The sequence below is a fragment of the Ochotona princeps genome, chromosome 18 (assembly GCF_030435755.1).
Source record: "Ochotona princeps isolate mOchPri1 chromosome 18, mOchPri1.hap1, whole genome shotgun sequence".
Classification (NCBI taxonomy): Eukaryota; Metazoa; Chordata; class Mammalia; order Lagomorpha; family Ochotonidae; genus Ochotona; species Ochotona princeps.
This window is the reverse complement of record NC_080849.1, coordinates 29,475,279-29,498,363: the sequence shown is the minus strand read 5'-3', so window position 1 is coordinate 29,498,363 and position 23,085 is coordinate 29,475,279. Positions and strand designations below refer to the sequence as shown.

The 23,085-nt window shown below is 44.2% G+C and overlaps 1 protein-coding gene across 2 annotated transcripts in view; it reads left to right on the top strand.

Moving 5' to 3' along the window:
- Nucleotides 1-23,085, top strand: part of ELP2 (elongator acetyltransferase complex subunit 2) — a 57,490-nt gene that overhangs the window by 29,318 nt on the left and 5,087 nt on the right. The window contains exons 15-22 of one of the 2 annotated variants that reach the window (XR_009247075.1): nucleotides 1,296-1,391; nucleotides 1,521-1,578; nucleotides 2,129-2,201; nucleotides 8,113-8,305; nucleotides 10,308-10,429; nucleotides 12,121-12,254; nucleotides 12,765-12,878; nucleotides 16,448-16,653. Coding sequence is in view for 1 of the 2 variants with exons in the window: in XM_058676992.1 (XP_058532975.1) it covers nucleotides 1,296-1,391; nucleotides 1,521-1,578; nucleotides 2,129-2,201; nucleotides 8,113-8,305; nucleotides 10,308-10,429; nucleotides 12,121-12,254; nucleotides 12,765-12,878; nucleotides 16,448-16,601 (944 nt within the window). In the remaining variant the exon portion in view is untranslated. Of the gene's footprint in view, nucleotides 1-1,295; nucleotides 1,392-1,520; nucleotides 1,579-2,128; nucleotides 2,202-8,112; nucleotides 8,306-10,307; nucleotides 10,430-12,120; nucleotides 12,255-12,764; nucleotides 12,879-16,447; nucleotides 16,684-23,085 lie in introns of those variants that run through there. The other variant, XM_058676992.1, reaches the window with a different exon arrangement.

The following is a 23,085-nucleotide window of genomic DNA, read 5'->3' as shown; positions in this document are numbered from 1 at the left end:
GTGTGATAACCTAATGGCTAAATCCTTGCCTTGCATCTACTGGGATCCCATATGGGTGCTCATTCTTGTCCCAGCTGCTCCACTTCCCATCTAGTTCCCTGCTTGTGGCATAAGAAAGCAGTAGAGAATGGCCCATAGTTTTGAGGCCCTTCACCCAAAGGGGAGACCCCGAATAGGTTCCTGGCTCTTGGCTTTAGATTGGATTAGCTCCAGCTTTTTTTGCCACTTGGGGAGCGAACCATCAGAGGATGGAAAATCTTTGTCTCTTCTCTCTGTATATCTGCCTTTCCAATAAAAATAAATACATCTTTTTTTATGATTTATTTATTTGAAAGGCAGAGTTACAGAAAGAGAGACAGAGATCTATTCTCTGATTTACACTCCAAATGACTGCAACAGCCAGAGCTGAGTGGGGCTGAAGCCAGGAACTTCATTTGTCTCTCCCATGTAGGTGCAGGGGCCAAGTACTTGGGCCATCTTGTGCTGCTTTCTCAGGCCATTAGCAGAGAGCTAGACTGTCGATGGAGCAGCTGGGACTCAAATCAATGCCTGTAGGGCATGCTGGTGTTATATGTAGTGGCTTAATTCACTGTGCTGAGCACGAGTACCAAATTTTTAAAATAATACATTGGTCCTTTACGTAAAATATTTCATGTTAGGTACACTGTATACACAGACTGCTGAAATAGGTGCAGCTTTCACAGTGCAGTTCATGGCACCACAAGCACAGGTGTTGCCTTGAAGGATCTATTATATGGTTATATTTTTTTATTTTATAAAGATGATTTATTGATTTGAAAGACAAAGTTACAGAAAGCAGGTGGGGTGAATGTGCAGGCCTTCCATCCTCTGTTTCATTCCCCAAATGGCCACAACAGCCAGGTATGAGCGAAGTCAAAGCCAAAAGACAAAAGCTCCATCCTGATCCCCTATGTGGTGCCAGGGACCCAAGCACTCAGGCCATCCTTCGCTGCTATCCTGGGTACTTCAGCAGAGATCTAAAATTGAAGCAGAGTGGCTGGGACTCAAACGGATGCTCATATTGGATGCTAGTATCACAGATGGCAACCAAACTGTCTATGTTATGTGCTAGTCTTGTGAATCTTCTTTCTTAGTACTCCTAGGAACATATTTGGAAAATACTAGGTGGTGGAAATACTTTTTGCTTTGGCATCCCATGGACACAGCTTTGAATACACCAGTTGAAAGTGTCACTGCTTTCTAACTGGTGGTCTTAATATTGAGACAGCATAGGAGACATGGAGATAACAAATGGTGTTGATGTGTTTCCTTAGGAGATATATGTCCTCAGCCTTCTGCTGAAGAGGAGCTGTTAACCAGCACTGGCTTTGAGTATCACCAGATGGCCTTTCAACCCTCTCTACTTACTGGTAAGAAATGGCAGAACACTGGTACACAGTATGGTATCTGTCACTGCTGACCTAAATATGTGCTGTAACATTTACTGTTTTATTTGGATGAAAACAAAAATTAACTGAAATACCATACATTTATTGTAGAACCTCCCACTGAAGATCATCTTCTGCAAAATACTTTGTGGCCCGAAGTTCAAAAACTGTAAGTTCAATTGTACACAACAATTTGATTCTGTTGTAATGTGGGATGTTCACCCCTCCCTACACCCTGCACACCCACAACTTGATTTGTCCCTTTCCATTCTTCCTATCTGTAGTTTTTTTCTACTCTAGATCTTTTTCCTTCATAGTGGTGAAAATCAAACCTCACATTTTTATGTTACTTCTTAGGTTTATTTATTGATCTTAATTTTAAAAGTAGAGACAACATTTGTTCCTTTTTAAAAAAGATTTAAAAAATTTTATTATTCTATTTTTTCTTTTTCTTTAGTGGTTTGCAATTGAAACCTTTGCATGATTTAGTGTTTATTTTGCTGGCTGGCTATGATAGGAGGTGAATACTTGTATGTTAATCTGGTTGTTTGAATGAGTTGTATGACTTCAGAGGGAGCTGATGTTTCTCACCAGCTTCCCAAATGTTTGAATAAAGATTATTCTTTTCACTTTGTAAAATTTTGCAGCTTGAAAACCGATAAAATTACTAATGTGTGTAGAGATTATGCATTTTTCTCTCTTTACTGTTTCTATTTTAGATATGGACATGGTTATGAGATATTTTCTGTTGCTTGTAACAATGCAAAGACTCTGCTTGCCTCAGCTTGTAAGGTAGGGGATTTTCCTTTTGATTCTGCCTGATCACAGGTTCTTCCACGTTTGGTAGTGATGGAGACGAGTCTTAAGTGAACGGCTGCTGGTGTCTGCCTTTTTTAAGTCTTACTTTCTCAGTCTGTCTTTCTTTTCCGACCCTACTAAAGCTTATGTTTGCATTTTAGATCTGTATTTTAACTGCACATTTTTTGTTCCTGAATGCTCAATTTCAGCTGAGTTATGCCCGTGCTCAAAAATGTTTTAATCAGGTCTCTTAAAATGAAGGATACCTACAAGTTTGATTTTAAACAGCTGGAATCCTTGGAGACAGAAAAGAAAAGGTGAAGCTTGGAATGAAATCTCTCTAACTTTTTTTTAAGACACTGTGGCACAGACCTGAGTAAGTGGAGTCCCTTGGCCTGACCATGTTAGCTGGTTACTGCAGCACATGGCACTGTAGCGCAGGACAGTTCTGCCTTTGTCCAGGAGAATGATTTTGAATTCACGATTTAGAATTTATACACGTACTAAGGAGTAATATTTACAAAGGATTGTCTGAAGGATCTGAATCCCACATTCCTCTATATATTTTCTAAAATGTATTTATGTTTTGAGCATGTTGGTGAGAGCTGTCTGTAAGGATGGGCCCCTGAGTCCCTGCTTTTGTTGTAGAGACTGCATTTCCCTACTTTCCCCCTACCTGCTGCTAACAGGTTCTGTGGGGACAGTACTAAGAGTGCTTTCATCTTCTATTGTGAACTTTGGGAAGATTGGGGCTCATTAGTTCAAAAGGCTGTGCTTCTCTTGAGCTGATAATTTGTTTTTAACTTAGGGTATTCTCAATCATGTAATTAGCTCTTCCGTTTTAGAAACAAATAGTAGCTTACTTGTACCAAGTATGTGCCTCTTTTTTTGAAACAAATGCTTTTTAGCTACATTATTTAGGTGTCATTAACATAAATGGTATGTTTTAAGTAAGCAACTTGATCAGTTTTGACATGTTTAGAAAGTGTTAACTGCAATCAAGACAATGAACGTATCCTTCAACCCTCAAAGCTTTGTATGCCTGTCAATAATTCCTCTTTCCTGCCCCTTTCTTTTTTTTTTTATTGATTACATTGCATTATGTGACACTATCTCATAGGCTCTGGATTCCCCCCCACCCCTCCCCATACCCTCCCCCCATGGTGGATTCCTCCACCTTGTTGCAGTATTACAGTTCAAATTCAGTCAAGATTCTTTCATTGCAAGCATAGAGTCCAGCATCTTATTGTCCAGATAAATTCAACGATTTCTTGGGGAGACCTTCTCTGGTCTGAAAGCAGAGCTGGCAGAATATCATCCCGATCAAGTAAAAGCCACAACATAACATCAACATCAATTTACAACATTAGGGAATTAGTTGACATAGTACTGAGTAACAAATATGTTAAAAAATGCAAGTTCTTAACCACATCCTGTGACTACTTCATTGATATTTCAATTTTAGTTTATACACAGAACCAGATGCTATATACCTTAAAATGGTTATAGGGTATTATTCAGCTGTCTCGTGACTATTTTCATTTTTAGCATTCAGCAGTTTATAGTGTTGAAGTTTAATTTTGCTGAACTTGGCAGATTTTGGGATAGTCTAAACGGGCTTATAACTCTAACAAGGCATATGTCAACAATTGAGGTGCAGAACAGTTTTAGGAGGGGTGTGCAGAGAAATCTTCAATACCTTAGTGAGGAGTAACTGATGTTTGTGTCCTACCTAGTAAGGCATGTGTGAGTCCATGCTGACCCTTTCCTGTCTGGTTCCAAGCTTTCCTTGTTGTTCTCTGTCTGTCTATTCCAAATTGTGTGCGTGTGTGTGTGTGTGTGTTTTTGGGTGGGGGGCTCTGGAGCAACCCTGATGGTCATTGCAAGATAGGGTGGGGATCCAAAGTTGAAACTAAGTGAGGACCAGAGAAAGCTCCTCTCCCTAGTCCTGAAGGAAACTTACTGTTCCGATGACCTTGGATCCTGCAAGGAAGGGTTTGGGCTTCTTCCATCCCATGTGGTAGATCCAAACGGGGGTGGATGACTTCCAAGTTCTTGGCCTCCGAAGGCATTCCAGTTCCCTGTGGTCTCCTTGTCCTGCCCCTTTCTTCTCCCCCTTGCAGTTAATCTGCTTTCCATCACGATAGAGTAGCTTTTGTTTTCTGAAATTTCATGTAAGTAGAATCATTTGAGGCACTTTAAAACATTCATGTAAATTGGAATTAAATGATAGTTGATTTGCATACCCCCACATTTTCATCTCTGCAGCTAGTTTTTCCATAATGCACATTCCCGCGGCCTGTAGAAGTTCCCATAAGGAAAAAAAGCAGTGTGTGCTTTTTTCATTTGGCCGGCTCCGTCGTTCATGAAAATCAGAGCTTGCATGTATCCGTAGTTCATTCCTTAGGCCTGCTGAATGATTTTCACTTGTACAGATACACCACAGTCTGCTCACTTATTAATGGGCATTTGGGTTTTTTTCCAGATTTTGGCTTTTTATGGGTGGAACACCTAAGAACATTTGTGTACGAATCTCCATACAGATTTACACTTTCATTTCTTGTGAGAACACCAGTGAGTGAAATTGCTGGATGATACAGTAGACACATTATTTGGCTTTCAGAACAGTGCCAGCCATTCTGAAGAGTGGTTATGCGCAATGCCACTGCCATCAGATCCACAGTGACTCTCCACTTTCACCATCACTTAGTGTTGTAGACTTCTTAATGACATTATCCATCCCATTAGCTGTGTAACACTTCACTGTAGATGTCATTGGAATTTCTCTGAAGGTTATGAGTATAGACTCAATATAAGTTATCCTAAGAGACATTCAGCGAACAACCTGGGCACACTTGCAAAGCTGCAGACATTCAGCTTTCTCTGGCTTCTCTGCCCACATTCCACAACTGCTAGGCCTCACCTCTCCTGGAACTTCCAATAGTACACTGTTGTAGAGTCCAGCGGACATCTTCAGCCATTTCACTGGGAGTCCGTCTTTGGTCTGTATGCGTAGAGACATACTGTACTTTGTCTTGACTACACTCCACTACACTTCTTTATACATCCCCTTGTATGCAGAGTCAATAAACACAGTTCAAACCAGGGAGAAAAATAGTAAATTTTCATCAACATGAAGTTATTGAACATGCTACAGAAATACCAATGCATCACTAGAGCGATAAAAAAGAAAATCAGAAACCTTGTAGGTATAGATGCTAGTGCTTGGCCCATGTGGCGCTGAAGAAATTGCAATAAAAATGAGAACTTTATTACTTATGACATGTAGCAAAAACAGTGTTGAAAGGGACATTTACAATCTCGTGTTTACAAGAGATCAGTCTCCTATGATTGATCAATTAATGAATCACAAGGACTTATTGAGAAAGATGCAAATAACTAGGAAGTGCAAAAAAGTAAAATTCATAGCAATGATAATTAGATTTGACACTACAAAGCTGCAAATTGAAACAAGGAAGAACCATTCTCTACAACAATGAGCAAAACAACCCCTAGCCATATTGGCATTGAGCATCACCAGGGGACAACCACTTGAAATTAGAGATGAAAGAGAAATGGTTCCAACTTTTTGCTCTTTACGTGGCAACTTTTTGCTCTTTGTGACATTGTTGGCATAGTCAGTATGCATATTTTATGTTATTTTTTTTACCTCTTGTGTTCCCATGTTTGTTTTTATTAATATGGTGAATTATATTGACTGATTTTTTTCAAATGATTAACTTTGCATTACTGGAACCAATCCCCTGTTGCTCATACAACATTATCTATTTATATATTTCTTTATTCACTTTGCTGACATTTTTGTGGGAACTTTAATATGTAGTCCACAAGGGACGGTACAGTGCCATTCTCTCTTCCGTCCTTATGGCTTCATCTGGTTCTGGTACAACATAATGCTGGCACCATAGAAAAACCTCTCCTGCGGTTTTCTGGAGTGGTTTTTGTATAATTTGCCTTTGTTTAATTTTTGTTAAATTCACAAGTAAAACCAACTAATCATTTGTGGGGAGGTTTATAATTACATGAAATTTCTGTACTAGAAATAAATAAAGAAACTTGTCCAATTTTTCTTTGATTTCAGTCTTGTAGTTTGTATCTTTCATCTTGCAGAGTTTATTCCTATTTGAGTTGTCAAATTTGCTGGCAGAGTTATTTGTAAATTTTCATATACTTTTAGTATCTGCCAAATTTCTTATGATGTCATCTTATTGGGAATTTGTGTCTTTCTCACCTCCTACTTTTTTTTTTGAACAAATGGAATATTACAGAAGTTTAACCATAAATTGTTTTATTGACAGTCTCTGAAAGTTAGCAGTTTAGATCTGCTATGTAGGTGGCAGGAACCTAATGACCTGAATAATCAGTGCTGCCTCCCAGGAGCCACATTGGCAGGCAGGGGGCTTCAGAGCTGGGTACTGAGCCCAGGTACTCCGAGGTGGGAGAACAGAGTCAGTTGGTTCCTATTGTTGCATATTCACCAGAAGTAAAAGTCTCTGAGTTTGCTTGCTTTTTTGGTTTTGTTTTGTTTTTGTTTTTTAATATTTATTTGAATAAGTGACAGAGAAAAATTAGGAGAGACAGAGAGAAAAGGAGATCTTCCATTCCCTCACTCCCCAAATAAGTGTCTTCACCAGCTAGAGCTGGACCAGGGCAAAGGTAGGAGCCTTAGAAACCCATCTGGGTCTCCCACAGAGGCGGCAGGGATCTAGATACTTGGAGCATCATCGGCTGCCTTTCTAGGCCTGTTAGGAAGAAGCTGGACCAGAAGTAGAGGAGCTGGGATTTCAGCCAATACTTGGATACAGGATGCAAGTGTCCCAAGGAGCAGCTCTACCTGCTGTGCCATAGTGACTGCCACTGAGTGTTTTTCTTATAAAAAGTCAAAAAGTTAAGTGTTAGGATTATGGCATCAGTCCTCAGTGATTCATTTCTGATCTTAGTCTTCTCTTTCCCAGAGATTAGCCTTTATTGATTGGTATCTTTTTTTTTCATTTAAAAAAAATTTATTTTGGATGATGTTTACACAGTTGATTAGGGTTGGAAGGGTTGAGGACTAGGGGCAAGCAGGTGAAACCACTATTTCCACACCTTCCTTCTCTATCTGGGGAGAGAGGGGGAACAAGGAGAGAAGCCAGACCCAGCCTCCCATCCGCCCCAATACTCAGGGATGGGGAAGGGCCACCTGATGTCATCACAGGGTCCCCGATGTGGAGCATGTTCTGAGGGTTCTGTTCAGGTGGTTTCAATAGTTCTGTCATGCTGTTGATCTCACAGATCCAAGAAAGAGGAAATCCTTCCAAGGTCCATTGGCTGACACAGTCCATCCCAGAGTCTCCTTTCGCCCAGAAACTTGCTGTCTTACTGTTCTGGGGTAGATGACTAATTTATTCTGCCCTCCTTCCTCTGCTATGTTACCAGATGTCCTAAGCAGGCTCCATTTCCTCACTTAAATGGGCACATAAAGTATACCTAAACAAATAATGTGTTATTTTTTTTTTAAGATTTTATTATTATTGGAAAGCTGGATATACAGAGAGGAGGAGAGACAGAGAGGAAGATCTTCCATCCGATGTTCCACTCCCCAAGTGAGCCGCAACGGGCCAGTGTGCGCTGATCCGATGCCGGGAACCTGGAACCTCTTCCGGGCCTCCCACACGGATGCAGGGTCCCAAAGCACTGGGCCGTCCTCGACTGCTTTCCCAGGCCACAAGCAGGGAGCTGGATGGGAAGTGGAGCTGCTGGGATTAGAACCGGCGCCCATATGGGATCCCGGGGCTTTCAAGGCGAGGACTTTAGCTGCTAGGCCACACCGCCGGGCCCTGTTTTTTTAAATGTCTTCAGTTTACTTCTTAAATAACTTCATTGTTTCGTCTCTGTCCCGCAGGCAGCTAAGAAAGAACATGCAGCCATCATTCTTTGGAACACCACATCTTGGAAACAGGTGCAGAATTTGGTTTTCCACAGTTTGACTGTCACGCAAATGGCCTTCTCGCCTAATGACCAGTTCTTACTAGCTGTTTCCAGAGATCGAACCTGGTCTTTATGGAAAAGACAAGATATAATCTCAACTGAGTTTGGTAAGGTGGCTTATAAAGATGAAGAAGCTAGTTGTTATGGGATATAGAATGGTCATAAGGTGAAGGGCTGCAGAAGCCTTTCAAGGTTCCTGGATAGCTGAGGAAGCCTTGACCTTCCCTGTAAGACTTGGACAAGATGGTCTTTGGGTTGACTCTGTGATTGTGTCAGTAGGGTAGTGTGCATTCAGACGTTGTAGTGAAGAAAACGCAGATCTACGAATGGCTATGGAAAGCCACCCCTAAGTCCATGAATGTGAGCTGGGATTTGATGAAGTAGAGGAATAAAGATAAAAGGATGCATACTCATATTTGAATAGTTTCTTTCCGCTGTCTCAACGATCTTATGATTTTTTTTAAGATTTATTTTATTTTTAACTGGAAAGTCAAATACACAGAGAGGAGGAGAGACAGAGAAGAAAATTTTCCGTTCATTGATTTCATTGCCCAAGTGGCCGTGATGGCCGGTGCTGCGCTGATCTGAAACCAGGAGCCTAGAGCCTCTTCTAGGTCTTTCACACAGGTGCAGGGTCCCAAGGCTTTGGGCCATCTTCTACTGCTTTCCCAGGCCACAAGCAGGGAGCTGGAGGGGAAATGGAGCCATCGGGATCAGAACCGGCGCCCCTATGGGATCCTGGTGTGTGCAAGGCGAGGACTTTAGCTGCTAGGCTACCGCATGGGGCCCAATGATATTTTTGCTTGTGAAACTGAGACAATTATCCCTAGTCCCTGGCTGCCCTCCTTTGTTACTTTGATCATCAGGAAGGGTGTGTTGGTGTTATCTGTGGATCAATTGATTGCTGGTCCCTGGGCAAAGTGCTTTCCCATGGGCCTGCATTCTATTCTGATGCCAGCATAAATGGGAAACAAAAAAAAAAAAAACCACAAAAAAAAACAAGAGTAAAAGTTTTACGTTGTTGATGTTGTTACAACACTGGTCTGATTCTTTTACTCAAGTTTTTCTTTCTTGAGTAAATTTTAGAGTATTTAAAATATATTACGATGTTTTTATTTTTCCATTGATATGGTTTAATGTACATTTGAATTTCATGGTATTTCTGGTTGTTTAAGTTTTTTGGATCTTAAAACATGTTCAGGGACGATAAAACATATTCAGCAATGTGTGTTGGACTGTTTTTTTTTCTGCTGCACTAGTGATCTACCATACATCATTTGCTTTTTTAAAATCTAAAATGATATTGACAAATATATTATTTCATGTTTATGGGTTACAGATTGATAGATACACTCTTCTTCTCTCCCTGGCAAGCAGTTGCATTTTGCATTCAGCCCGTATAAAAGTAGAATTTACCTTGTTTTTAATGGAACAAGGACAGTATTCTGAGTATTTTTTACAACAGATTTACTTATTAATTGATTAAAAGAGAGAAGGAGAAAGATCTTCCATCTGCTGACTTACTTCCCAAATGCCCACACATGCTGAAGCCTCGGCCTTCATAAAGCCAGGAGCCAGGGACTCCACGTGGGTGGCAGGCATTCATGTGCTTGAGCCTTCATCTGCTCCCTCTTGGGCAACAGGACATTAGCAGGCACCCGGTGTGGGGTGTGGGCCTTGCCAGCGCCGGCTTCACCTGCGTCACAATGCCACACCTCCCCCTCCCACAGGCTTTTGACATTTTTAATGTTGTTTAAGTGTTACATTGATCTCCTTGCCACAGCCTAGTTAGTAAATCTAGTTCCTTTCTGAGTAGAATTACACCGTGTAAGGCTTCTTCCCTGGATGTACACTGACCGTTCAGTTATGTGGCTGCAACATAGCTGTCATTAGTCACGATATGGTGGTAGCGTGAAAATCTGCCCTCCTGGGGGAAATAACTGCACCCAGAACCTTCTGCCAAGGGGGCAGCTGCCGGCCTCAGGCTGCTGCAGAGGCCAGCAAGTTGGCTTAGTAAGGGCCATGATACCCCATACACGACACTTCAGGAGCTTTCCGACAAAGCTTTCCCTGCTTTGAGAGTGCTCTGTGCCTTTCTCTTTGATTCAGAGCCGGTGTTCAGTCTCTTTGCCTTCACCAACAAGATCACGTCTGTGCACAGTAGAATCATTTGGTCTTGTGACTGGAGTCCCGATAGCAAGTATTTCTTCACTGGGAGTCGGGACAAAAAGGTAATTTTAGTTTTGAACTTTTTTTGTCAACTGTGGGATAATATTTTTTACAGGTATGTTTGAATAAAAAACATGAATTTGCTTTTATGATACAACTTTGAAAAATCAATTGATGTGTTCTTTTCTGTGTTTTCCATATACATACATTGAAAAGACATTATTAACTTCTGTAAGTACGTATCTCTGAAATATCATAAATACAAAGGGAAAACTTTTCATATAACAAATGGCCTCAATGGAAAAAAAGTAGTAAATGAAATGGATCAAGATTAAGAAACTAGGAGAGTGGTAGGTGAGGGATAAGGACGAAGGGATTGTTTTTTCAAGATTTATTTACTTATTTATTTTTTAAAGATGTATGTATTATTCTTATTGGAAAGTCAGATTTACACCAAGAAGGAGAGTAGAAAAAAAAATTTTCCATCTACTGGTTTCACTGCCCAAGTAACTGCAATGGCTAGAGCTAAGTCAGTCTGAAGCCAGGAGCCAGAAGCTTCTTCTGGGTCTCTGATAAGGGTACAGGGTACCAAGATCTTAGACCATCCTCTGCTGCTTTCCTAAGTCACAAGCAGGTAGCTGGAAGGGAACTGGAGCAGCCAGCATGCGAACCAGCACCCATATGGGATCCTGCCACATACAAGGTGAGGACCTTAGCCACTAGGCTATTGCACTGGGCCCAAGTTCTTCTTCTTCTTCTTTTTTTTTTTTTTTTGTAAGATTTAATTATTTTTATTGCCAAGTCAGATATACAGAGAGGAGGAGAGACAGAGAGGAAGATCTTCCGTCTGATGATTCACTTCCCAAGTGCTGCGATGCTGCGCCAGTCCGAAGCCAGGAGCCCAGATCCTCTTCTGGGTTTTCCACGCAGGTGCAGGGTCCCAAAGCATTGGGCCATCCTCGACTGCTTTCCCAAGCCGCAAGCAGGGAGCTGGATGGGAAGTGGAGCTGCCGGGATTAGAACCGGCGCCCATATGGGATCCCGGTGTGTCTAAGGCCAGGACTTTAGCCACTAGTCCACTGTGTCAGGCCCAGATTTTTCTTTTTTAATGTTTATTTTTATTATTTGCAGGGCACAGAGGTAGAAAACTAGAAGCTCCTGTGCTTCCCATTCAGCTTCATGTTAATGTATCCTGGGAAGCAACAAATCATGGTTTAAGTGCTTGAGCCCTTGCCACCACATGGACAATCCGGATGGATATCTGGGCTCCTGCTCCAGCCTGACTCAAAGGCTGTTGTGGTTTCTACTGTGCACCCAAACACCCACATCACCTTTGAGTGGGTGGCAGGGGGTGGTCTTCTTGAAAGCTTAGTTGATTTTCTAAACAATGAATGATACCGAGGAAGAGCTGGAGACTTGGTTGGGAAGTTTTCTGGGAGGTGCCCAAGTGCCTCACTGGGGCCACAGCAGATGGACTTAGACCAGATCAGAACTTGTTTGTGGGGTTCAAGAGCATGCCAGATGCTCCTCTGGTCTGCGGCCAGGGACAGTCAGTCTGTATGACATGGTTGGCTGAGCTCTCCGAGACTCAGTATCTGGTTTGAAGCCATGGAATGTCACATGTAAGCATGAATGTTGTCCCCTTTAAGTGCCAGAGCATATTCTGTGTTATCTGTATCTTCAAAACTCTGGAGTGAATTGCTGGGATCTTCGCCAAGAGAAAGCTTCAGCACGTTTTGCCTGTCTGTATCAGGTGGTGGTCTGGGGTGAGTGTGACTCCAGTGATGACTGCATCGAGCACCCCATCGGCCCCTGCTCCTCGGTCCTGGATGTTGGGGGCTCTGTGACAGCTGTCAGTGTGTGCCCAGTGCTTAACCCTTCCCAGAGGTCAGTCTGTGCTGGGGCTCATTGTGTGTCTTCTGCAGTAGGACTGCTGGGATTTTCAGCGCCTCAGCCTTCTTACCGTTTCATTTGTTCATTCATCGGGTTGCTTCGCTTCTAAATTGTCGCAGTTTTCAAAGTGCTTTTGTTTCTGTTAAGAATTTTTAACTTGATTGAAGTGGATGATTGAGGATGGGTAACTAGAGACTAGGATGTGATCCGAAGGTTCTTGTTTCACCAAGGACAGATTGTAGTGCTTCCTTCCTAATAAGCATCTTTGATAGAATGGGGCTCCCTGCGGATGTCGGGGGGAACGCTGGCTTTCAGGTGCTGTCAGTTGAGGCCACTAAACCTACTTACGCCCTCAGCCAAGGGCAGGCTCACTGTGAACCCACTAGACATGCAGCGTCCATTCTAAGCCAGGGACAAGTGGGGTCCTGTAAAAGCAACTTTAGAGTGCTGATGGAGATGACAAATCCATGCTAAAATAATCACTGCTTTTCCCCTTCCTTACAGATATGTGGTTGCAGTGGGATTGGAGTGTGGAAAGATCTACTTGTACAGCTGGAAAAAGACCAATCAAGTTCCAGAAGTGAATGACTGGATCTGCTGTGTGGAGACAAGTCAAAGGTATTTTCTTCCTAAATGAAAACCTTAAGTGAAGGTTTTATGCCAGTTTCACAAAGAGGGCAGGACTCTCCCTCTATGGTACTTTCTACTAAATGGAACTGTGTTAACCTCACTGGAAAGTCATGTAGTTCTGTATATTAATGTTGGTTTTCACAAGTCTGCTTGACCACATTGTTTGTTTGCTTAATACTGTTATTAGAAGCAATAGAGAGTTGAGAAGAAAGTGGTTTTCATAATGGCGTATTTGGAATTTGGCCATAGTAGGTTCTTTTTTTCTTTTTTTTTTTAAAAATATGTATTTATTTTTGTTGGAAGGGCAGATATACAGAGAGAAGGAGAGACAGAGAGGATGATCTTCTGTCCAATGGTTCACTCCCCAAGTGGCTGCAATGGCTGGAGCTGAGCCTATCCGAAGCTAGGAACCAGGAGCTTCTTACGGGTCTCCCACGCGGGTGCAGGGTCCTGAAGCTTTGGACTGTCTTCGACTGCTTTCCCAGGCCACAAACAGGGAGCTGGATGGGAAGTGGAGCTGTCGGGATTAGAACCGGCGCCCATATGGGATCCCGGTGCTTTCAAGGCAAGGACCTTAACCGCTACGCTATTGCGTTGGGTTGCACAGTAGATTCTTATTGAAGTTGAATTAAAGCTTTGTGGTGTTTTGGAGTATTTGAAAGCCATTCTCCTGGGATTGAACACTGTGCCTCACATCTGATAATTGAGCAAGTTGCTGGGTGGCTCTCAGTGCTCTGCATGACTTTGAAGCACAGGCAAGTGCTCTGTGAACCTCATGCCCTGGCATGGCCTTGGCTGCCTGAGCTCAGGTAGAGCACCTGCTGTTCACAGCCTTAACATGGATCATTTTGTTGTTTGTATTGTAGGGTGATTTATTTACTCAAAAGGTGGTCAGAGAAAGAGAGAGCTCAATGATTTATTCTATCTGCTGGTTCACTCCCCAAATGGCTCCAATAGCTAGGACTGGTCTAGGTGGAAACCAAAAGCCAGAGCTCCATCTTGGCCTCTCACGTGGGTGGCGGGAGCCCAAGTACTTGGGCCATCTCCCACTGCTTTCCCAGACACATTAGTAGGAAGTTCAACCAGAAGCAGGGCAGCCTACTGTGGAGCCAGTGCTCCAATATGAAATGCTAGCCTTGTCGACAGCAGCTTAATATTCAGGGATCATTTTTAATGTAGTTTTTGAAAATTCATGTTGTTCTTTAAAAATGTCAAAACTTTGAAAAGTCCTAATACTAGCAGGGGTCATATTTTTAAAAATTTTTTTAATGTCCATACTGTTTAAAATACAATTCAGGTAAGCTCCAACGTAAATAGCACAATGGAGAAAAATTTTTGAGGCCATTTTGTACAAGGTTGCGTCCTACAGTGGAGCTTGCCTCTATATTGGCCAAAAACATTTAGTGCTTGTTGTAGTCATGTTTGCTTAGATTTTACTCTTACTCTCAGAGCTTCTTTCTCACCTTGTGGTGATTAGCTGACAAAATAGCCCAGCACAAAGGCTGAATTGACTAATCCTCCCCCTTCATGTGCCAGGATCCCATTTGGATGCCAGTTCATGTCCTGGCTGCTCTACTTCCCATCCAGCTCCCTGCTTATGTCCTGGGAAAGCAATCAAGGATTGTCCAAAGCCTTGGGACCTTGCACCCGCATGGGAGACCTGGAAGAGGCTCCTGGCTCCTGGCTTTGGATCAGCTTAGCTCCAGCTGTTGCAGCCACTTGGGGAGTGAACCAGCAGTTGGGAGATCTTTCTGTCTCTCCTGTCTATAAATCTGACTTTTCAATAAAAATAAATAAATCTTACAAAAAAAAATTTTTTTTTTTGAAAACCTGGGGGCACAGCAGTTGTGTTAAAACTTTGCAGGGTGACAACTTGTGAGGGAAGTCATTTGGTTGCATGTGTCTTGATGGCAGATTTTAAAAATGTGTTTCATGGACCCGGCGGCGTGTCCTAGCGGCTAAAGTCCTCGCCTTGAACGCCCCAGGATCCCATATGGGCGCTGGTTCTAATCCCGGCAGCTCCACTTCCCATCCAGCTCCCTGCTTGTGGCCTGGGAAAGCAGTTGAGGACAGCCCAATGCTTTGGGTTTCTGCATCCGCGTGGGAGACCCGGAAGAGGTTCCAGGTTCCCGGCATCGGATCGGCGCGTACCGGCCCGTTGCGGCTCACTTGGGGAGTGAATCATCGGCTGGAAGATCTTCCTCTCTGTCTCTCCTCCTCTGTGTATATCCGGCTTTCCAATAGTAATAAAAAAATCTTTAAAAAAAAATGTTTCATAACTTGAAGGTTATACTCCCTCCCTACGTCTGTATTCAGAGTGAACCTGGTGACAGGTTTGAGCATTTGAAAGGATAACTTCCTGTGCTGTGTATTTTTTTCAGTGTTGGTGCCTTGACACCTTTGTAGATTGCTGACTTCATTACTTTTTTATTTGAGTGTCTAATTTGCAGTTTAGATTTTTAGAGGTTATTGAGATTATTCAACTTTAGTTTTTAAGATGCTTTTAATTTTTTATAAGATTTATTTATTTTTATTGGAAAGGTGGATTTACAGAGAGGAGGAGAGACAGAGAGGAAAATCTTCCGTGTGATGATTTACTCCCCAAGTGACTGCAACGGGCCAGTGCTGTGCCGACCCGAAGCCAGGAGCCCAGATCCTCTTCCGCGTCTTCCACGTGCAGGGTTCTGAGGGTTTGGGCTGTCCTTGACTGCTTTCCCAGGTCACAAGCAGGGAGCTGGATGGGAAGTGGAGCTGCCGGGTTTAGAACTGGTTCCCATATGGGATTTCGGGGCATTCAGGGCGAGGACTTTAGCCACTAGGCCACTGTGCCAGGCCCAGATGTTTTTAATTTGAAAGGCAGATTTTACAGAGGAGAGGGGGCTGTCATCTGCGGATTCACTCCCCACATGGCTGCAGCATCCAGAGCTGAGGAGATGCAAAGCTGGGATCCGGGGCCTTGGTTCTTGACTCCCGCGTGGCACAGGGGTCCCAGGATTTAGGCCATCCTCTGCTGCTTATCCAGGACACAAGCAGGGAGCTGGATGGGAAGTAGAGCAGCTGGGACAAAAATTGGTATCTTTGTGGAATGCCTGCACTAGCAGGTGGAGGATTAACAGGTTGTGCCACCACACTGACCCCAGTTATTGCACTTTCATAGAAAGCTACTATTAATCTGTACTGGGTAGTGTTCTGGGTGGGTCTTGGGGAGATGGGGAGCGTAATGCGATGGTCTCTCCCCAAGTCATGCAGTAATAGGCCACACGGAAGACTCAGATTCTCCCTGTGCAGTTCATGAAACCTTTCACTTTCTTTCCTTACTTTTTATTTAATTTATCTGAGAAACGGAGAAAATGAGATAGGAGAGCTCCCCTCCGCTGATTCATTCCCAAGATGTCTGCAGTGAATGCGCCTGGGCCAACAGGCAGCTGAGAATAAGCAATAGTTTAAACCATTGTGCCACAAAATCAGCCCCATATTAATTAAATTAACATGTTGTTGACACTTGTTGAAATATGTTGTGGTTATAACATGCTAATTTCATTTTTCTTTGTTTCCAGCCAAAATCATACGCTTGCTATCACAAAGCTGTGCTGGAAGAACTGCAGTGAAAGCTGTGAACAGAATGAAGACGACACCGAATGGTTGTACTTTGCCAGTTGTGGTGAAGATCACACTGTGAAGATACACAGAGTTAACAGATGTGCACTGTAGGGGACTTAACAACTACATGCTTACAATCACTGAAGACTACAAGACTTGCCATGTAAATACATCACCTTCCTTATCTCCCTAATTGATTGGAATTTCATTTTTGAGTTGGCAGGGTTCTTATGTGGATCTTAGATGCTCGAAATCTAGTGGAATCTCCAGAACCGTTGCTTATTATTTACAGTATGTGCCCACACATGCAGAATATTACCCAGATCCTTGGGCCTTTAGACCTCCCTTTGGGTATCCCCAAGAACCTCTCTTCACCGGATTTGCCTGATTTTGTGTTATCCTGCGACTTCTCATTTTTCTTTGTACTGGTAAAACAAATGAAGATGTACTACTGGTAGGTGCTTTAGGCAGGTGGCATCACTGCAGCATAAGTGTATGCAGAGAGGATGTCATGTGGTGAGGCAGGAAGCAGGAGAGATTCATAGGAGACGCCAGCTTGCTTGCAGTAGCTTTCTTGCTGGGAATGCACTCCAATGAAAAAAGCATTAACTTCTCTGAGAGGCTGATCACTTCTTTCCAGACTTCACCTCTTAAATGTTCCAGAACCTCCCAACATCACACTGGGGAACAAACTTTCAGCACCTGCGCCTATTGGGGACACACTCAAACCCAGTCCAAACAATTGCATCCACTTTGCGAGATCTGTTACTCTCTTTAGGGTGTGGACATAGGAAATAGAGAGGACATTCAGGTCATTAGGTTTGTATTTTAATCTGTTTGTAAATGGAAACACCATACAAAATATGCTGTCTTGTTCCTTCTTCCAAGTGTACTTCCAATTATTCCAGGAATTTGCCAGGTAGTTCTAAGTTCCTTCCTTTAGTTTTCAAAGATGTGGCTGCTGCTGTTGGGTTTTACTTGGGCTGCCTTGACATTTGAATGGATGGATGGTCTTGGCATTTGAGTGGATGATGGTCTGAATAGTACTTAAACAGTACTCTGAGGCATCTGAATGCATGGGATGGCTGAAGTCAGGGGATGTGTATCCCCCAGCAATGATACAGAGAAGGTCTGGAAGTAATGTGAAGTGTTTCCCCTGAGGGATAGGGCAGAGCTTACCCTGCTGCAACATGGAGTCATTGGGCAAATGAGTCTATTGCCTCTGAAGGTGCCCATGAGCTGGAATCTGGGGCCAACCCGGACTGGAACCCACGTGATCCTGTAGGGCATGAGGGCATCCCGAGCAGCATCTTAGCTGCTGTGGCCGAGGGCTCCCAGAGCCTCTAGGTTGGAGGAGATGAGACTGGGCTTTGAGGACATCCTGATGTGAGCGAATCGGCCTTGAGAGACTCATGGGCCATGTACTTAGCATGAGTTGGGAGCTTTACTCTGGAAGGAAGGGAGAACAAGTGGTAGTCTCAAAAGAAAATAATTGCTTTCTGGGATTATCTGGAAGATGAAGTGAGCCAGTCATGAGAAATGTTAGTCTGGTGTCTGGGATCTAATAAGAGAGCAAAATTGTATCTTACTATCATGATTAATACCTCGGCTCATAAATTACTAATCCTCTCATTTCAAGTATTCTTTCTTTGAAGTCCACAATGTTGTATTTTTTTTTTACTTTAAAGATTCATTTATTTTTATTGGACAGTCAGATTTACAGAGAGAAGGAGAGACAGAAAGATCCGTCTTCTGGTTCGCTCCCGAAGTGGCCACAACATCCGGAGCTGAGCTGATATGAGCCCAGGAGCCAAGATTTTCCTCTGGGTCTCCCACATGGGTGTAGGATCCCAAGACTTTGGGCCATCCTTGACTGCTTTCCTAGGTCACAAGCAGGGAGCTGGATGGGAAATGGAGCAGCCAGGATACAAACTGGTACCCATATGGGATCCCAGCATGTACAAGGTGAGGACTTTAGCCACAGGCTAACCGTGTTAGGCCCACAGTGTTGCATTTGTTCTTTCATAGAAATGGTCACTTTCTATGTCTTTTTTTTTTTTTTTAAGATTTATTTATTTAAAAAAAATTTTATTGGAAAGTCAGATATACACAGAAGGAGAGACAGGGAAGATCTATCTGATGATTCGCTCCCCAAGTGGCTGCAATGGCCGGAGCCAAGCTGAGCTGATCTGAAGCCAGGAGTCAGGAGCTTCCTCCGGATCTCCCACGCGTCTGCAGGGTCCCAAGGCCCCGGGCTGTCCTTTACTGCCATTCCAGGCCACAAACAGGGAGCTGAACAGGAAGCGGAGATGCTGGGACACGAAGCGCTCACATGGGATCCCAGCAAGTTCAAGGCCACCATGCCTCACCCTTTATGTCCTTTTTTTTTCTTTCTTTTTAAAAATCTGTTTATTTACTTGAAAGAATTGCAGAGAGAGGGAGAAACAGAGATTTTGCACCTGCTGGTTCACTCTGCAGATGGCCACAATGATCAGGGCTGGGCCAGGCTGAAGCCACGTTCTAGGAGCTTCATCTCCCATGTGGGTGGCAGAGGCTGTCCTCCACTTCCCGTCCCAGGCACATTAGCAGGAGCTAGATCAGGACTGGAGTGTATAGGACATGAACTGGTGCCCATATGGAATACTGGCATCACAGGTGGTAGCTTTACCCACTGTGCTCCAAGCTGGTTCACTTTCTGTCTTCTATTTGTGTATGTCTTTAACATGCATTAGATATTTTTTGTTTGAAAGTTCGTCTTAAGTACTCCAAAGAGTTACTGCCTTATATAACTTAAAAGTCCAGCAGTAGGATACGCTTCAGGTATGGCTTGATCAGGATTCTGTTTCCTTTTCTTTAATTCTCTTAGCTCTCTTAGCCCCTGCTTCATGTCAGGTTTTTGCTAAGGTTTCTTTCCCTCGTTGCTTTCAGAGAAATGCAAGTAGGCATTGAAATTACATGTTTCCTTTTTATATCAAAGGAGTGACTTTTCATATTAAATCTGTAACTTTGATCAAACCATCCCTTAACATCCTGCACAGTATGTAAGAGAAAGTCACACACTGAGAGGCTTAGGCCTACCCATCTGATGTAGCAAGAACCATGAGGTGACCTTGGAGCAAGGGTAGTCCCAGCAGCAGCACATGCCTGTCCAGTGCCTGCTGGTTTCCAAGGCACAATGAGAAGGGCAGGGCAGATGTTTGGCCTAGCACTTAAGGTGGCAGTTAAGATCCCTGTGCCCTGTATCATGGAGCCTGGGTTTGATTCCCAGCCCAGCTCCCAATTCCAGCTTCTGCTAACATGCACCCTGTGAGTCAAAAGGTGATGGTATGTTTGGGTCCCTGCTGAGTGGGAGATCAGGAAAGAACTCATTGCTTCTGGCTCTGGACAGACACTAGCTATTGAGGCATTTGGGGAGTGAACCAGCAGAAGGGAGCTCTCTCATTCTCTGCCTCTCAAATAATAGTATCACAGTCATAAATCAAGTGGATGTTGGAAGGGCAGCCCACACAAGCCCAGTGCACCGTCCTGCCAAGCCAGAACACCTGAACATCAGATAGTTCTTGTTCACAGCACGGAGTGCAGGGTATTGTCACACGTTTGCTGAGTTCAGGGTCAGGTGTGAGTTCAGCAGGGTTCAGCTGTTTGATAACAAACAGTTGACAGCATTCTCGAACATACTCTGTCAGTGACTAGAACACTGGTGTCAGATCCTCTGCCTGTCGTCTCATTCTCATAAAAGTGGAGGGAGCTAGGAAAGATGTGAGTCGAGAGGAACCAGGGCGGTGTGGCCCAGCGGCCCTGCACAAGCAGAAGCTGAGCTCCCAAGAATAAAGATCAGGAGGGTGGCTGCTCTGGTGCCTGTGGCCTGCAGCGACTTCTGGGTGTTGTGGTTGTAGATACCAGGAATATGGATACAATGAAGCCTTGTTCCAGCCATATCATGATTCCCAGATGCCCTTTCAGCTCTGTTCACAGAGAATGTCTTGTGCGCACTTCTGGGAGGGAGCTTCCTGGGATTTTGAGCTTTTTCTCCCTGCCCTCCAGCTGTGCCCACCCAAATGCCCTGCCAGACTTTGGATACAAACTTGCTCCACTGCTATGCCTGTGTTAACACTTTCTGCTCTGCCAGCCCTCTTGATTCCCTGGGTACCAGAATAGCGAGGACTGCAGGTTCTCATTGTTAGAGAGGTGTGCCTTTCACTTTAGCAGGAAATACACATTATTTTTTGAAAAGGATTATGGATTGATTTTGAGAGAGGTACAGAGAGAAAAGAAGATACAGAGAATCTTCCCTCCATTGGTTCACTTCCCAGGTAGCTGCACTGGCCAGTGCTGCACTGACCATCTGCTGGCCAGGAGCTTCATTTTTTTTTTTTTTTAATTGGAAAGTCAGATATACAGAGAGGAGGAGAGACAGAGAGGAAAATCTTCCATCCATTGAATTACTCCCTACGCAGCTGCAGTGGCTGGAGCTTAGCCAATCCAAAGCCAGGAGTCCAGAACCTCTTCCAGGTCTCCCACGCGGATGCAGGGTCCCAAGCCCTTGGGCTGTCCTCTACTGTTTTCCCAGGCCACAGGCAGGGAGCTGGTTGGAAACTGGGCCACCGGTATTAGAACCAGCAGTCATATGGGATCCCGGGGCATTCAAGGCAAGGACTTCAGCTGCTAGGCTACCATGTGGGGCCCCAGGAGCTTCATTTTGGTTTCACTTATGAGAGGCATGGGTCCCAGCTCTTGGACCATCTTCTGCTACCTTTCCTAGGCAATTAACAGGGAGCTGAATTGGAAATGGAAGAGCCCAGATTCCAACTAGAGCTGATATTGGATGCCAGCATTGCAGGCAGCATCTTAACCTGCTTATACTACATCATCAGCCTGGAGAAAATACACATAAATATCTTTCTCAAAATCGAATTCAGCCTTTCCTTACCATCACCACACCCCACCACTACTCTTGACCATTTGGTGGAAAGTTTTTTTTTTTTTAATATTTATTTATTTTATTACAAAGTCAGATATACAGAGAGGAGGAGAGACAGAGAGGAAGTCCGATGATTCACTCCCCAAGTGAGCCGTAACGGCTGGTGTGCGCCGATCCGAAGGCGGGAACCTGGAACCTCTTCCGGGTGGAAAGTTTAATCCATCACAAGACAGAGATTCCTTCCCCACCACACAACTACCTCCCCCCCACACACACACACAGCCTCCAAATCTCAGAGACAGCAATCCTTGGAGTTTAGTGGAAAAGCCTCTATGCTTCCTCACCATGTAAGATCGGGCCATTGTAGGAGTGGGCATTTACCATCATCAGATGCTACTTACGATGCTCCTGTCCCTTATCAGAGGGTCTGGATTGGAGCCTCACCTGCCAATGCCAGCTTCCTGCTAAGGTGCACCTTTGGAGGCAGCAAGTGCTGGTTCAGTCCTTGACTGCTGCCCATGAGACCCAAACAGAGCTCCCTGTGCTGTTGGCTTTGACCTGGTCCAGCCCTGGCTATTGCAGACACTTGGAGAAAGGCAAATTTACAGAGGGAAGGAGACACAGGGAGAAAGATCTTCCATCACAACAGCTGGTGCTGAGCTGATCTGAAGCCAGGAGCTTCTTACGGGTCTCCCACATAGGTGCAGGATCCCAGAGCTTTGGCCCATTCTTTGCTGCTTTCCCAGGCCACTAGCAGGTGTCTGGATGGGAGGTGCAGCAGCAAGGACATGAACTGGTATCCATATGGGATCCTGGCACTTGCAAGGGGCCAGGACACAATCCTGTGCCCATATTTGAGCCCAGTGCTTATGGCGGGTGTGGGGGGGTCTAGCCAGTTGAGCCATTGTGTTGGGCCCTAATCGCTTAATTTTATCATCTGCTTAATCCTTGTCCTCACTGGCCATTCAGTCAATTTTAGCTTGGCTCCCTTGCATCTCTGACCTTTCTCACCCATTAGTGGCACGAAGCAGACACTCCTCAGGCATCATTGTCCTCAGGCCAATACCCTCTTGGGACACTTTGGAGCTCCTAATCTGTCTTCTTCATAGGTCTCTGTTAAGGCATGAGCAGGATGTGGCTCCCTAACTGCTTGGATTTGTTCACACTCCAATGCCTTATGTTAAAGATCAACGGTTGGGCCCGGTGCCATGGCCTAACGGCCAAAGTCCTCGCCTTGAATGCACTGGGATCTCATATGGGTGCCAGTTCTAATCCTGGCAGCCCCGCTACCCATCCAGCTCCCTGCTTGTGGCCTGGGAAAGCAGTCAACAACGGCGCAAAGTCTTGGGACCCTGCACCCGCGTGGGAGACCTGGAAGAGGCTCCTGGCTCCTGGCTTCAGATCAGCACAACTCCGGCTGTTGAGGTCACTTGAGGAGTCAATCATCTGACAGAAGATCTTCCTCTCTGTCTCTCCTCCTCTCTATATATCTGATTTTGCAATAAAAAAAAAAAAGAGAAAAGAAATGGGCCATGGCAGTGACTTAATTAAGGAAAAAGTATAGGGAGAATAGGATGTGGGGGCATGTGGAAAACCTTGTCCCTACTTGGTGCCCTTAGGTGCTCCTCACCAACATTCCCTAGACCTCTTCTAGAAAAAGACTGTCGGCACGTT